The 16,182-nt window shown below is 49.0% G+C and overlaps 1 protein-coding gene across 1 annotated transcript; it reads left to right on the plus strand.

Annotated features, from left to right (window-relative positions):
- The first annotated feature begins 823 nt into the window (after positions 1–823).
- Slc38a7 (solute carrier family 38 member 7) lies at positions 824–15,864 on the plus strand. Its single transcript, XM_052166758.1, is given in 13 exon segments — positions 824–876; positions 1,419–1,530; positions 4,135–4,523; positions 6,031–6,229; positions 6,426–6,573; positions 7,585–7,683; positions 8,694–8,751; positions 8,999–9,113; positions 10,468–10,615; positions 11,068–11,267; positions 12,253–12,307; positions 15,679–15,708; positions 15,710–15,864. Coding segments are annotated over 11 exon segments (1,392 nt in total). The 5' UTR covers positions 824–876; positions 1,419–1,530; positions 4,135–4,253; the 3' UTR covers positions 15,780–15,864.
- Positions 15,865–16,182: the final 318 nt, after the last annotated feature.

Genomic DNA, 16,182 nt, shown 5'->3' on the forward strand with positions numbered 1-16,182 from the left:
CAGAGTGCTGGGATTACAGGCATGTGCCACCACCGCCCGGCTATTTTCTGTATTTTTAAAATGAGAGTTAGGTCCATTGAGAGGCACGTGTTACCAACCCTGAAGACCTGAATTCAATCCCAGAAGCCACAGAATGAAAGGAGAGAAGCAGCTCCTGAAAGTTGGCCCCTGTGGACTCCACATGCCTACTGTGAGTGCACAGACACACGTAAGTAAATGTCAAAGAAAATAAATAAATAAACTAGACTTTGAATATAACTGAAGGTATAGCTCTTGCCTGGAGCCCAGATTCAAGCTCTAGAAGCACAAATGAAGAGGCAGAAAAGGACTTCATTTATAAACGGCACACAGCCAAGTACAGAAGCCAGCATTCACACCGTCATTCAGGAAGTTGAGAGCCTGAACCGCCTCGAACACTTCTGAAATCTAGCCTTGAGGTTGTAGCCAGGGATTAATGAATGCTCAAACTGGCGCGCGCTCTCTCTTGTTCAGTGGTTCCTCACACTCCTCAGTCAAAGAAACCCTGGGGTCACTTGCTGTGGCAATGACTGCAGGAACAAGCATAATGAGGCCAAATAGCTTTGGCCCATGGCTCCTGAGGACAAAGATGCCAGACCTCTTAACGCTCTTTCCAGGAGGAAGGAACAGTGTTTAATTTGGCCAAGGGACCAAGTCTAAAAATAACTGGATAAACAGGTTGGCAGAGAGCCACGCTGGCTCCGAACCGTTGTTGGGTTGAGAAGCTGGTATGGTCCGAGGGCGACACTGGCTTAAAAACTACAATTCCCAGAGTGTCCTGCGGCCTGTGCTAGCTGGACGGTCATGTGATTCAAGCTCACGTGTTTCTAGAATCGGCTCCGGAACGACGCCTACAAGGTTTGTGAAAGGAGGTACGGGAGGTGCAAGGTGGGGTTGTAGGGTTCTTGGATCCTCCGAGTCCCCCATCACTGCTGAGTCCATATCCCTTCAGGGCTCCACAGCGCTCTTTCCCTGTTGCTCTCTGCTGCACCGGTCCAGCCACGCCTTAGCCTGGCGGCTCTCCACTCACTCCTAGGCCAGGATCGAGTTAGCTCCGGGGTTACACACGCTACCCACCGAAACGCCAGGCTCACCCAAACCCACCCTGCTCAGCTGTTCGCTGTCCCACCTCCTAATGCAATCCAAACCTCGCGTTTCAGTGCTGGTCCTACTAGCAAGCGTGTGAGATCTGTTCCATCTCCGACCTAATAATGTGCATCGTGCTTATAGCTCTGGCCTGCTCACTGTGACTTTAATGTAAACTCTTCCTTTCATGAGCCTTTTTCCAATCTGATCTGGCACTCCATTTCTTACCATAGGTTATTCAGAACTACTCAGTGTAATCTCCTGCTCCCCACCCTGGTAGTTAGCCACAAAAGGCCAAACTCTTCTCTCTTCAGACTGCAGATTTTAGGTAAAGCCTTGTGAAGAACTTGATGCCAGAAAGGGAAGAGAGGAGACTCTGATCCCATACCTTTAGGCAGAGGAAACAGCCCTCTTCTAGGTTAGCAGGTAAGTTGGGAGCAGTGGGGCTGAATAATTGGTGTAGGGGTAAAAGCTTAGACCAGTGAGATTGGTCCAAGGAATGGACCAAGGAAGTTACTCGTCCTGAGCTTTTGTGTGGTTGCAGGAGAGTCTGGGCAAATTTCCGAGGACTGGGTAAGGGTACCAAAGGGAAACCTGCTTCCTAGACAGACTTGGGGTTGTGTGACCTTGATGTCTGTTTCTGCCGTGTGAGCAATGTGGAGTGGATGGCCTTAGACCTCTCTGGAGCTGTGCCTGGACCAGGGGAGTCCCCAGACTGTCTTCACTACTCACCACTGAGATTTTGCTGAGTTGCTGGTTGCTGGCTGGGAAGGGAGATTGCATCATTAGAGGAAGAAGTCTGTGGCTAGAGCGGTGTTTCTGATTCTGGCCCAGCAGAGGGCCCCAGCGCTGGGACTGTGTCCCTTAGTTGCTGGATGGCCGATGTCCCAGAGCACCCGCACTTTTCTCTTCCTTCCTGGGTTGATGTCTCCAGCTTTGTCCATCATCAGAAGGCACATCTGGGAAGCATCCCCAGGGCCTCAGTAACTATTCTAGACTTCCTCCTCTGCAATGGGCTGACCTTATCAAGATGGGTGGCTTGGAATGGGATAGACAGTAGTTGTGGCTTTTGTGGGGAAGAAATGGGATATATATATCCCATTTCCTTTTTTTTGGATTTATTTTTTTCAAGACAGGGTTTCTCTGTGTAGCCCTGGCTGTCCTGGAACTCACTCTGTAGACCAGGCTGGCCTCGAACTCAGAAATCCGCCTGCTTCTGCTTCCCAGAGTGCTAGGATTACAGGCATGCGCCACCACCGCCCGGCTATATATATACTCTTATATATGTACTCTCTCTCTCTCTCTCTCTCTCTCTCTCTATATATATATATATATATATATATATATATATATATTATATATATATAATATATATATATACACATATATAGTATGTATGAAGTATATATATGTATAATATGTATGAAGTATATGTATGTATGTATATATTATATATATAATATATATATACACATATATAGTATGTATGAAGTATATATATGTATAATATGTATAATATGTATGAAGTATATGTATGTATGTATATATATATATGTATATATATATACTCTATATATGTGCTCTTATAAATCTTTTTTTTTTTTTTTTTTTTTTTGGTATTTTTCAAGACAGGGTTTCTCTGTGTAGCCCTGGCTGTCCTGGAACTCACTCTGAAGACCAGGTTGGCCTCGAACTTAGAAATCCGCCTGCCTCTGCCTCCCAGAGTGCTGGGATTACAGGCGTGCGCCACCACTGCCCGGCTAGTAAATCTTTTTTTAAAAGATTTATTTATTTATTATAGTAAGTGCACTGTAGCTGTTTTTCAGACACACCAGAAGAGGACATCAGATCCCATTACAGATGGTTGTGAGCCACTATGTGGTTGCTGGAATTTGAACTCAGGACCCCAGGGAAGAGCAGTCAGTGCTCTTAACCTGCTGAGCCATTTCTCCAGCCCCAAGTAAATCTTTATTTGTTTGTTTTTTAAAAAAATTCATTTCCTGGTCCAGCGTGATAGGTCAGTGGGTAAACATGTATGCTGATAAGCTGCCCGACCTAAGGCAGTCCCCTAGACCCAGGTTATGAAGGAAGAGATAGCCACACAGGTGCACACGCAGACATAAAACAAGTACATATAATTTTAAAAATTATTTCCCTACTGGGCTTGGTGGCACACTCCTTTAATCTCAGAATTCAGGCAAAGGCAGAAGGGCCACTGTGAGTTCAAGGGCAGCCAGGACTGCAGAGAGAGACCCTGTCTTAAAAAAAAAAAAATAGAAATTAAATTTTCCTGAGGACTGATGTGTCAGGAATTACCACGTGGGAAAAAGAGAATTAACCTGAATTTTGAAAGGCTTTGAAAGCCCGGCAGTTTGTTGTCTGCATTGCAGGGAAGCATGCTGAGCTAAAACACATTGAAACACCCGGAGGTCTTGGTAGCAGCTCCAGTGGGAACTGTGTGTTGTTCAGACAACCTGGGAAGCCTGGTGATCTAGGTCCAGACTGTTGGGGCTTTGCTCACGGACCATCCTTGCTTGGTGCTGTGATTTCCATGAACCTTCTGATCACAAGACTGCCAGAAGATCAGACGATCTAAGATGTGTCTGTGACACACTTGTCCCCTGGAGCCTCTCCAGGTGCTGGGATTTTAGTACCCCCCTCTCTTCTGTATCCTTCATTCTCCGTATAGTGCTGGGTGACAGTGGACAAGTGCCCTAATGCTGAGTCATAGCCCCAGTGTCTCAAACTCTCACATGTTTGCGTTTTATTTACGTCTCTGGCCTATAAGAATGAAACCAGTTGGATGTGCAGCGGATATGTTTCTATGTCTGCCGCCGACACTGTGACCTCAGTGCATTAGTCTGCACAGAGCAGTCCTGCATCTTAGCCATGTGGTGCTTCTGCCATGCACTTGATGAGGGCCTGGTACTTCTGTCCTCACCATGAGACCTTGGGAAAGTTGCTTCACCTTTTTGTGCCCCAGAGTCACTGTTTCAGATTAAACATAATATCTGCCTTTCTCTCACCTAGGTTGACAAGAGTTCCCCGAGATTAGAAGCCCTGGAATCGCAGGCATCCTCTCGGCTTCCCCAGGAATGTGGTCGTGAGGCAGAGCCCACAGCTTTTCCGAAGAAAAGTCGTCTTGGGCCATGGCCCAGGTCAGCATCAACAGTGACTACAGCGAGTGGGCCTCCAGCACTGATGCTGGGGAGCGGGCCCGTTTGCTCCAAAGTCCCTGTGTGGACGTGGTACCCAAGAGTGAGGGGGAGACATCTCCTGGAGATCCAGACAGCGGCACCACTTCGACGCTTGGAGCCGTCTTCATCGTCGTCAATGCCTGCCTTGGAGCGGGTCTGCTTAACTTCCCAGCAGCCTTCAGCACTGCTGGGGGCGTGGCGGCTGGCATCGCCCTGCAGATGGTGAGTGCGTGGGCTGGCAGTGGAGGAAGGCGGTGCACAGGGCCTCTCTGATGTGCCGGGTAGGCTTTGAATCTGAGATGAACCATAGCGGACATATGCTGTCATTCTTCTCTCCCTTATAAGTGATAGATTTTATCAGTCTTTTCCAGAACTTTCTATGTAGCCAAGAATGACCTTAATGTTAAATCTCCCCGCTTCTACATCCCGGGTGCTGGGATTACAGATAAGCGCCACCACACTTGGTTTTAAGCAGTACTGAGGATCAAACCCAGGACTTCATGCATGCTAGACAAGCACTCTACTGACTCAGCCCCAGCCCCTGCATATTTAAGTTTTTAGGTGTTATGTTGATTTTTGTGGTTATGTTTAAATAACCATGTTTTAGAATTATTGAAATATTTATAATGAAACATTAATAAATATATTGGCTTCAAAATACAAAGGAAAGATAATAAAATGAGGGGGGGGGGAATCTCAGAACTCAAGAGGTTGAGGCAGAAGGACATTCATGAGTTCAAGGCCAGCAAATTATTTTCCAGCCTGGGCTACCAAGTGAGACTTTATCTCAATAGACAACCACCTCAAAACAAAATAAGAAAACAAAAAAAAGGAAAGAAAGCAAAGAAAATCATAAATTGTTTTTGAAACTGAGTTTGGCCGGGCGGTGGTGGCGCACGGCTTTAATCCCAGCACTTGGGATGCAGAAGCAGGAGGATTTCTGAGTTGGAGGCCAGCCTGGTCTACAGAGTGAGTTCCAGGACAGCCAGGGATACAGAGAGAAACCCTGTCTCGAAAAACCAAAAAAAAATTAAAAAATAAATAAAAAATAAAAAAAGAAACTGAGTTTGAAGCTTTTTGGGGTCTACCCTATTTACATTTTTTTAAAGAATTATTTATTTTATTGTATGTGAGTACATTGTAACTGTCTTCAGACACACCAGAAGAGGGCATCAGGTCTCATTACAGATGATTGTGAGCCACCATGTGGTTGCTGGGATTTGAACTCAGGACCTCTGGAAGAGCAATCAGTGTTCCTAACCACTGAGCCATCTCTCCAACTCCTTGTTTGCTTGTTTAAAATTTTAATGAACCTCATTTTTTTTATACTTGGTTTTTGTGGGTTTTTAAATTATTTTATGTGTGAGTGTTTTGCCTGCAAGCGTAATTGTACGCCACATGCATGCAGTACCAGTGAAAGCCAGAATAAGGTGTCAGATTCCCCTGAGCAATTGGAGTTAGAAATATTTGTTGAGCCCAGTTGTGGAGACTGGAAATTGACCCCTGGTCCTCTGGAAGAGCAACCAGTGCTCTTAACCATTGGGCCATTCCTCTAGCATCTGAAATTCATTTTTAGAGAAAGTTTCAACTTGGCAACATCTAGTAATCTATTGAAATTGTCCTGGGAGATAAGATCCAATTTTGAACCTGCTTTGGACCTTGGTGTAAGCAATGCCAGCGAGGAGTTTACCATGCCGTTCCCACACCCTCTCCTCTGTTCTTCCTGCAGGGCATGCTGGTTTTCATCATCAGTGGGCTGGTCATCCTGGCCTACTGCTCCCAAGCCAGCAATGAGAGGACCTACCAGGAGGTGGTGTGGGCCGTGTGTGGCAAGCTGACAGGTGTGCTGTGTGAGGTAGCCATTGCAGTCTATACCTTCGGAACCTGCATCGCCTTCCTCATCATTATTGGGGACCAGCAGGACAAGAGTGAGCCGCTCCCCGACTCCCAGTGCCCACCTCCTCTTTTTCCCTTGGTCTGAGGGTCCTGGGGTAGAGGGAAGAGTGATATAAATTCGATCTGCCCTCTCTGCAAATCCTGCTTCTTAGAAATTTTAGGACCTGTTGGAGTAGGAGGGCCACACCCTGAATGTCGTGGCGTGACACCCCCTCCTTCCCTATGCAGTTATAGCTGTGATGGCAAAGGAGCCGGATGGGGCCAGCGGCAGCAGCCCCTGGTACACAGACCGCAAGTTCACCATCAGCCTTACTGCCTTCCTCTTCATCCTGCCCCTGTCCATCCCCAAGGAGATCGGCTTCCAGAAATATGCCAGGTTCGGAGGTCCCAACCCAGCCTGGGCCAGACAGAGACTCTGATCAAAGGCAATGGGAGAGCCGTTTCTGGTGGGGAACCCCTCTCCTCCATGGCATCTTGCTTGGGGAGCAAGAATATGCAAGCCAGGGCAGACCAGAGATGGCAGGAACCTCAGCCCAGGACTTTCCTTTTCCATTTCTTTTTTGGTTTTTTGTTTGTTTGTTTGTTTGTTGGTTGGTTGGTTGGTTGGTTGGTTGGTTGGTTGAGACAGGGTTTCTCTGTGTAGCCCTGGCTGTCCTGGAACTCACTCTGAAGACCAGGCTGGCCTAGAACTCAGAAATCCGCCTGCCTCTAACTCCCAAATGCTGGGATCAAAGGTGTACGCCACCACTGCCCGGCTTCCTTTTCCATTTCTATCAAGGAAGATAGTGGCCCTTTGCACCATTGAAAGGTTGTGATCTTTGTCAAAGAAGGCACTGGGGGTGGCTGGCAGTGTCACAGCAGATGCTGGCCTGGGCATTGGTTTCCCTGGAAACTGGGAGCTGGTGATCTTGTTATTGTAAGCTTGGTGGGATCTTCCCTGGAGCTCAGAGAAAGAGAGGAGGCTGGCTTCTTAGCCCCATACCTGACAATCTCTGAAGGTTGGGCTGTTTCACACTTGGGTTTCCTTAATGTTAGTTCCCCAGTATCCGAACTCTCCCCCTTTGCCCTAGAGTCTCTCAGTTCTCAGAGGCCAGGCCCACAGGATGGCCAGTGTGAGCCCTGGCCACACCTGGCTGCTCAGGCTGAGCTTGTAGCTGTGCCTTGGAGCCCAGTTCCTGGGCGTGGTCTCGAGTCAGCGCATTGCCCCTGGCTGAAATGCTGACAAGCTCCCTCCTTCCCTTGGCAGATCTCTCTGAAGCTTATTTCTCAGGAATCATTATTTGGTGTGGTTTGGTGCCAAGAGCCAGGGTGGGCACCTCTGGGGATGGAGCTGGACAAGGCGGGGCTGCCGCTGGAGACCAGGAACTCAGTGTCTACTTCTTGGCAGCTTCTTGAGCGTCGTGGGCACCTGGTACGTCACCGCCATTATAATCATCAAGTACATCTGGCCAGATAAGGAGATGCACCCAGGGGACATCTTGACCAGGTAGGTGAGGGTCCCTGATAAATTCCTGGGATAGAAGCTGCTAAAGGTCTGGCATCTAAATATCACACATCTAAATATCACACATTTAAATATCATACATCTAAATATCACATATCTAAATATCACACATCTAATATCTCGAGGCTCATTACCACGTTCATTATCTCACTAGTCATAGGAAGGAGGTGAAGGGCCTGTTCTGGTTTAGGGTGGTGGTGGTGGTGTTTGTTTGTTTGTTTGTTTTCTTTTACCTGGGTGGAAGAATGATAGTCTGGGGCAGGAGTCTCTATCCCCAACATCCAGCAGATGACACAGTGCTTTACAAAGTCCCACCTTGGGGAGACTACGAGGGAAACTTTGCATGTTCTCAAATACTCTTTCCGGATTTATCGGACTTGGTATCATGTACCCCTGGCTAGATTTAAATTCACTATGTAGCCTGCCTTGAGCTCAGGATCCTCCTGCCTTTACCTCCCAAGTGCAGATACACACCACCATGCCTAGCTTTCCAGTCCATCTGTCCGTCCGTCCGTCCGTCCATCATCCATCCATCTATCTATCATTTTAAAGAAACATCTGGCCGGGCAGTGGTGGTGCACGCCTGTAATCCCAGCACTTGGGAGGCAGAGGCAGGCAGATTTCTGAGTTCGAGGCCAGCCTGGTCTACAGAGTGAGTTCCAGGACAGCCAGGGCAACACAGAGAAACCCTGTCTCAAAATAAAAAAAAAAATCAAAAAAATTAAAAAAAAAAAAAAAAAGGAAACATCTGAGAAAAACTAAGTCCCAGTTCAGGAGCCAGGAAGTCTGGCCTCTGGTCCTAGGATGGCCTCTCGGAGCCTGTGTCCTGAGCTTTAAGGTAGACACGTCCTCTGCCCATGTGTGTATTCAGCGGGCAGAGTGCTGGGTGCTGGGGGGTTGGTGGGTGAGTGAAGACTGAGGAGGGCAGGAGGGCAGTGGGGATGGTCGGTTGCTCCGTGGGATTCACGGGTTCACACTGTGTTTGCCCACAGACCAGCGTCCTGGATGGCCGTGTTCAACGCCATGCCCACCATCTGCTTTGGATTTCAGGTGCCAGCACTGGGGTCCCTGCTGTCCCATTAGCTCACACACACACACACACACACACACACACACACACAGTGCTGGGAAGGGATCCAGATTATAGACGGGATGGTTGGATTCCTGGGGAAATGGACGAACCAAGGGCCCCTGGCTCGACCCTTATCCCTGTAACCTTTGCCCCCCGAGGTTCCTCCCTTTGAGACCTGGGGAGGAGGCCACTTCCCCACTGTGACCATACCCTTCCCCTGGACAGTGCCACGTGAGCAGTGTACCTGTCTTCAACAGCATGCGGCAGCCGGAAATAAAAACCTGGGGCGGGGTGGTGACGGCCGCCATGGTCATAGCTCTGGCTGTCTACATGGGCACAGGTGAGCACTCCCCTCCAGAGGCCAGGCTTGGATGCTCCCACTCCCTCTGTACTCTTTTTTTTTGTTTGTTTGTTTGTTTGTTTGTTTCCAACACAGGGTTTCTCTGTGTAGCCCTGGCTGTCCTGGAACTCACTCTGTAGACCAGGCTGGCCTGGAACTCAGAAATCCACCTGCCTCTGCCTCCCAGGTGCTGGGACTAAAGGCGTGCGCCACCACCACCTGGCTCCCTCTGTACTCTTAACTGTATAGGCCCTTCTATAGGCATTGACTTGAATTGAGCTGCCCAAGGCAGCTCATCAGGATGAGCATGTCCCATCTTGTCATTGGTCCTAAACTGATGCTGAGTGATTATCTCAGAAGGTGTTCCCATTGTGGGGTTGCTACAGGGACACATGGAACTGGCCCCAGCCCTGGTGGGATGACAGTCTCGGAGAAACAGTTATGTATAAGTAATAATGAAAAAGGGAATTCCAGACACGGGCAAATGTCATGACACCAAAACCAGGAAGTAAGGAATGGGACTGAATAGGGGATGGGTTGGGGGATATTCCCAGAAGGCTCCTCTCTGAGTATGTGAACCATGAGGGAAAAGACAGGCTGTAAAGGGCTGGGTGGGGAGGAGCATTCCGGAGATAAACTGTAAACGCAGAGCTTCTGAGCAGATGCCGGAGGGAGGTCTGTGTGGCTGGGCAGCCAAGTGGAAGAGGGTGGATGCTGGCAGGAGCCTGACAGGATGCGTTTCTTGGGTGGGAAATGACCAAGCAAAGAAATCTCTGGTCGCTGCATTGATTTAGACAGGAGGTCAGAGATGAACTGGGAGTTACCACCCTCCTGGGGCAGGGGACAAGGACGGGAGCTACCAGGGCTAGTGCTCTTCAGTTCAGCCTCCAAAGCAGCAGCAAGAGGCACAGAGGCCAAGTCCTATCTGTCCTGGGTCCCATGTTTGACTGGGGTGATGGGCAATTTAGAGAGGGGTGAATGGGGACTAGAACGGGGGGGGGGGGGGGGGGAGGGAGTGTCTGGGGTGGGCGTGACCATGCATGTGCCAATCCACATTCTCTGGGGAGGGGACAGCTGAACTGAGACCTGAGCAACAAGGCAGCAGCAGGACTGTTTGAGCGGGTGGAACGGTTAGTATGGAAGTTAGGAGACACGTGCAGAAAAGTGTGGGGGCTGGTGGGCCCACCATCAAAGGACATCAGCGAAGGCAGACTTCCTTTCTGAGGCTCAGGTCTCACATCCAGGCTGCTACAGTATTCTTTCTGAATAATGTTGCTCCTAGCAGGACTAGACTGTGGTCCACCCCTTACCCCCCCACGATTGCCCTCACCCCGCCCCTGGTCTTTACCCACAGGCATCTGTGGCTTCCTGACGTTTGGAGCCTCCGTGGATCCCGACGTGCTCCGGTCCTACCCCTCAGAGGACGTGGCTGTGGCCGTGGCCCGAGCCTTCATCATCCTGAGCGTTCTCACCTCCTATCCAATCTTGCACTTCTGTGGGCGGTGAGCCCCTTCCCCACCCTGTCCAGAACCCCCGGGAGCCAGCACAATACATGGCCTCCTATGGAACCTGTTTTGTGGCAAGGAAAACTGAAGCCCACAGAAAAGAATGTGCCCAGGATGCCCTTCCTCACACTTAAGCTAGATCTATTGGTTCCAGAACATTCTGTAAGCCCTGTAAGGAGCTCCAATCCAGATCCTTTTCTGAGCTTTTATATGAACCCAGCCAGCCCTTTGAATACTCCAAACTATTGATTCCTCTTATAAAGGGAATAATGGTCTCCATATTCACACGAAGAGGCCAAGCCTTTCATAAACTTACCTGCAGCCCATAGCCACCAAGGACAGTGCTGGTCACAGATGAGGAGCCAGGCTCAGGGACCGCACTCTGCCCATTGAGGATCTCGTCCCCATGCACTACCCAAAGCACCCTGAGCCCCTCCTCATGTGAGCAGGGCTGTGGTGGAAGGCCTGTGGCTGCGCTACAAGGGCATGCCCGTGGAGGAGGATGTGGGCCGGGAGCGCCGGCGCCGGGTCCTGCAGACGCTGGTGTGGTTCCTGCTCACCCTGCTACTGGCGCTTTTCATCCCAGACATTGGCAAAGTCATCTCGGTCATCGGAGGCCTGGCAGCCTGCTTCATCTTCATCTTCCCAGGTACACACCCCAGGCGCCACCCCCAGCCCCCTCCCCAGCCTCAGCCAGGGACTCAAAACCTGCGGGCTGAGCTCCGGGCTGCCGTCTCAGCGCTGACTCTCAGAGAGAAGGCTGTGTTCTCTGTTTTAGTGCTGAGGCGTGAGGCCAGAGCAGAGCAGCAGCAGTCCTCAGCACAGGAATTAACAACTCTTTCACGGGGGTAGACTATCAGATATCCTGCCTATCAAATATTTACATTGTGACTCATAACAGTAGCAAAATTGCAGTTAAGAAGGAACAGCGAAAAGGATTTTATAATTGGCAGTCCCCACAATCTAAGGAACTGTATTAAAGGGTCGCAGTATTAGGAAGGTTGAGAACCACTGAGCTAGAGGGTTCAGACCAGCAGCTAAGAAGCTCAACTATCCACAACCCATTTGAAGCCCTATAAGCCCAGGTCCAAGGTCTCAACTGGAATCCTTCATTTAAGTCTGTGCACTCCTGACTCTGAAGATCTGACTAGCTTATTCCAGTCCAGAGGGAAGGAAGCCAGGTGGTAGCGCTTTGAGGCTGGAGTCCTAAGACCCAAGCTGACATAGGTCAGCTGCAGACCCCCCCCCCCCAGAACCCCATCCTATCCGTGTGGCTATGCGTTCTGCTGGATCCGGTTTGTCTCTCTGTCCAGGGGCCTCTACAAAGCCCATCCCTACTGGACATGGAGCAAGGGGGCCATGCCTGCTCTGAAGGAGACAAGATGGTGTGAGCCATTACTGAGTCCCTATTCGGTGTGTCCCTTCAGCTATGAATCCTAAATATAGCCCAAGGGCTACCTGTTAGCTGCTGGCCTATCATGGGAGACCAGAGGGCAGGAGTGCAGCTGGGCATGGATTTCAGACTCACTAGAAAACAGGCCTTTCTCGACACCACTGCCTCTTGGCTGGGGAGGCTGGGCTGAGGGAGGGAATCTCTGTCTCCTCCAAACTCAGGATTATGTCTTTCTTTCTAGGACTGTGCCTCATTCAAGCCAAACTGTCAGAAATGGAAGAGGTCAAACCTGCCAGGTAAAGCCGGGCCAGCCCAGCAGCCTATCAGGGAGGCAAAGAGGGGCGGGGCCTTAAAATAGAGAGCTGAACACTTGAGATTTCCGGGGTTTCTGGGAACTGGCACACGCAGTTGTTGCCTCCACACCCCGAGGATAAGGTGAGGTGGCTAGGGGTTTGGAGTCCCAGATGCTGTGCGGGTGACTTTTTATAAGAAACAGCGTAAAAGGAGAAGAATTTTCAACTCGTGGCTTGAGGGTACAGCTGGCCCCGGTGGCAGGAGCATGAGGAGTCTGGACACGTGTCCTTAGGCAGGAAGCAGAGGTGGCAAGATCTCTCCACCTCCCTTCTCCATCATTTCTTAGTCAGTCTGGGACCTCGTCCCTGTGGAGGGTAGAGCTGCTTCCCTCTATTCAACCCCTCTGGAAATGCTCTCACAGACCCGCCCTAGGTGATGCCACATCCAGCCAAATTGACAGCGGCAGTGAAGCCATCATGGTACATAGTGAGAACCATGCCAGCCAGAGCGACATGGTCTCAAAAAGGAGGGAGGGAGCTGGGCGGTGGTGGCGCACGCCTGTAATCCCAGCACTCTGGGAGGCAGAGGCAGGCAGATTTCTGAGTTTGAGGCCAGCCTGGTCTACAGAGTGAGTTCCAGGACAGCCAGGGCTACACAGAGAAACCCTGTCTCAAAAAAACAAAAAGAGAAAGAAAGGAAGGAAGGAAGGAAGGAAGGAAGGAAGGAAGGAAGGAAGGAAGGAAGGAAGGAAGGAAGGAAGGAAGGAAGGGAAAGAAAGAAGAAAAGTGGGAGTCGGGGCTGGAGAGATGGCTCAGTGGGTAAGAGCACTGACAGCTCTTCCAAAGGTCATGAGTTCAAATCCCAGCATCCACATGGTGGCTCACAACCATCCATAAAGAGATCTGACTCCCTCTTCTGGCATCTGAAGACAGCTACAGTGTACTTACATATAATAAATAAATAAATATTAAATATTAAAAAAAAGAAAGAAAAAGAAAAGTGGGAGTCCCATTCTCCGAATTAGGTATATCCCTAATTTCAGTGCCTAGAAGTCTGAGGCAAGAGTATTTGTAGAGGGCTGGAGAGATGGCTCAGTGGTTAAGAGCACTGACTGTTCTTCCAGAGGTCCTGAGTTCAATTCCCAGCAACCACATGGTGGCTCACAACCATCTGTAATGGGGTCTGATGCCCTTTTCTGGCTTGCAGGCATAAATAGAAGCAGAACACTGTATACATAATAAATAAATCTTAAGCTGGGCGGTGGTGGCGCACACCTGTAATTCCACCCAGCTCTTTGGGAGGCAGAGGCAGGTAGATTTCTGAGTTCAAGGCCAGCCTGGTCTACAGAGTGAGTTCCAGGATAGCCAGGGCTACACAGAGAAACCCTGTCTCAAAAAAAAAACAAATCCAAAAAACCAAATCAAAAAAAAAAAAAAATCTTAAAAAAAAAAGTATTTGTAAAGTACAAAGCCAACCTGGGCTACGTGAGTTCAAGCTAGCCTAGGCTATATAGTGAAACCTTTACAACCAAAAAAGCAGGGTAAGTTTCTTCTGCAGCCCGCTCTCCACTTACCCTTCTCCTAAGGCATCTCTGATTTCCCTATGGGCTGTAACCTAAACTGTTTTTGTGCATCTATGTGTCTTGACTGCACAGAGCTATGCAGTGTACAGGGACATAGGGGTTTGCGTGTAATTTTGTTGTTTGAGGTAGGAAAGTTGCCAGGAGTTTAAAGTCAGCCTGGACTTCAGAGTGAGACCTTGGCTTAAACATTTAACCCCACTGTAAGTCATCTGACAGGGAAAACATATTGCTTCCATATATGTATATTTCCCTGAATAATAATTGTGGGGGAAAAAGGGGTTTCGTGCTTTAAGAAAAAGTCTTCCAGGACTGGAACTGTAGTTCAACAGGCTAGTGCTTGCCTACAATACACCAGGCCCTGGGTTCAATCCCTACCAGGACAGAAAGGGGAGAGAGAAAAACCAGAGGGAGGGAAGAAAGGAAGGGAGAAAATAAATACATGTATTCCATGACAATACTTGTATTTTAGTACTTGGGAGACTGAGACAGGAAGGTAATGAATTCAAGGCCAGCTAAGATTATACAGTGAGACCTTACCTAAAAACACAAAATGCAAAAATTATTCATTATAAAATTTAAAAACAGACATATCTTTTTTTAAAAAGATTTATTTATTTATTATATTTAAGTACACTGTATCTGTCTTCAGACACACCAGAAGAGGGCATTGGATCCCCATTACAGATGGTTGTGAGCCACCATGTAGTTGCTGGGAATTGAACTCAGGACCTCTGGAAGAGCAGTCAGTGCTCTTAACTGCTGAGCCATCTTTCCAGCCCCAGACATATCTTAAGAAAATAAAAATTACCCTTCACTGTCAGTGCCAGCCATAACCCCCTGGCAGTTATTTTTCTTTTATAGATTGTTGCAGATGTCTGCCTTCTATTTCTTTTTTTTTTTTTTCTTTTCTGAGACAGGGTTTCTGTATAGCCCTGGCTGTCCTGGAACTCACTCTGTAGACCAGGCTGGCCTCCAACTCAGAAATCCACCTGCCTCTGCCTCCCAGAGTGCTGGGATCACAGGCATACACCACTACCGCCCGGCCTGTTTCTTTTATCATTATTATTATTATTATTATTATTTAAAATTAATTCTCTTGCTGGCCACTGGTGGTATAAGTCTTTAATCCTAGCACTTGTGAGGCAGAGCCAGGCAGATTTTTGAGTCCAAGGCCAGCCTGGCCTACAGGTCTACAGAGTGAGTTCTAGGACAGCCAGGGCTATATAGAGAAACCCTGTCTCAAAACAACCAAACAAGCATTCTCTCTTTTCTTCTTCTTCTTCTTCTTCTTCTTCTTCTTCTTCTTCTTCTTCTTCTTCTTCTTCTTCTTCTTCTTCTTCTTCTTCTTCTTCTTCCTCTCTCTCTCTTCTCTTTCTCTCTTCCCCTCTCCCTCTTCTTTCCCCCTCCCTATCCTCCCCCTTCCCCTCCCCTCTGGTTTCCCTGGAAGATCCCTACATGGCCTTAACCACCAAGCCATCTCTCCGGCCCACCCCCTCTGTTTCTTTTTAAATGAAACAGTCTCATTCCCCATCCCCTGCTTTTTCTGAGCATCTTCCCATTGGGAGACTTGCCTTCTGCTCTGGTGGTCCCTCTTCAGCATTTGCCCCTCTCGATCTTGGTCTCCTTAACAGTGAAGTAGGCTCACATGCCTTTGTGTGGGAAAGTCCTTGGAGGCCTGACAAACCTTGCCTATAGAAGTGAGGTGATTGATTATCTTGGCTGTTACAGATGAGTCTGAGGAAATATGAAAAAAAAAATGACTGAAACATTCTCTCATCCTCTGCCCTACAGCTGGTGGGCACTGGTCAGTTATGGAGTCGTTCGTCACCCTGGGAGCCTTCATCTTCGGCCAGACCACAGCCAATGCCATCTTTGTGGACCTCTTGGCCTGAATGAACACTGCCTCCCCAGAAAAAACGTGACCAGAGGCATCTCGCAGAGCTGCAGAGCTGCCCAGGTCCCACGTCCTGTTCCAGCTAGTGAGATGACATGTGGACACCTTTTCCCATGGACAGTCATGAGACAATCAGCTGCAAATCTGTGGACAGCTCCTGCCCAGCAGCCAGCTTCCTGACCCCAGCATTCTCATGGATGGAGGTCTCATATCACAGGCCTTTCCCCTTTGTCCCGCTCTCAACTTCAAGCCTTTGGGACAGGAGAATGGAGAGGGTCAGTGGGTCTCAGAAGACACAGCCTGTTTTGATTTCCCTTTGGAAAAAGAACAAAAAATACATATGCACAGGGCTGGCGTCCTCCACGGAGCATGTCAGGACTGTGCTCAGTACCTCGGGGTTT

The sequence above is a fragment of the Apodemus sylvaticus genome, chromosome 21 (genome assembly GCF_947179515.1).
Source record: "Apodemus sylvaticus chromosome 21, mApoSyl1.1, whole genome shotgun sequence".
Lineage (NCBI taxonomy): Eukaryota > Metazoa > Chordata > Mammalia > Rodentia > Muridae > Apodemus > Apodemus sylvaticus.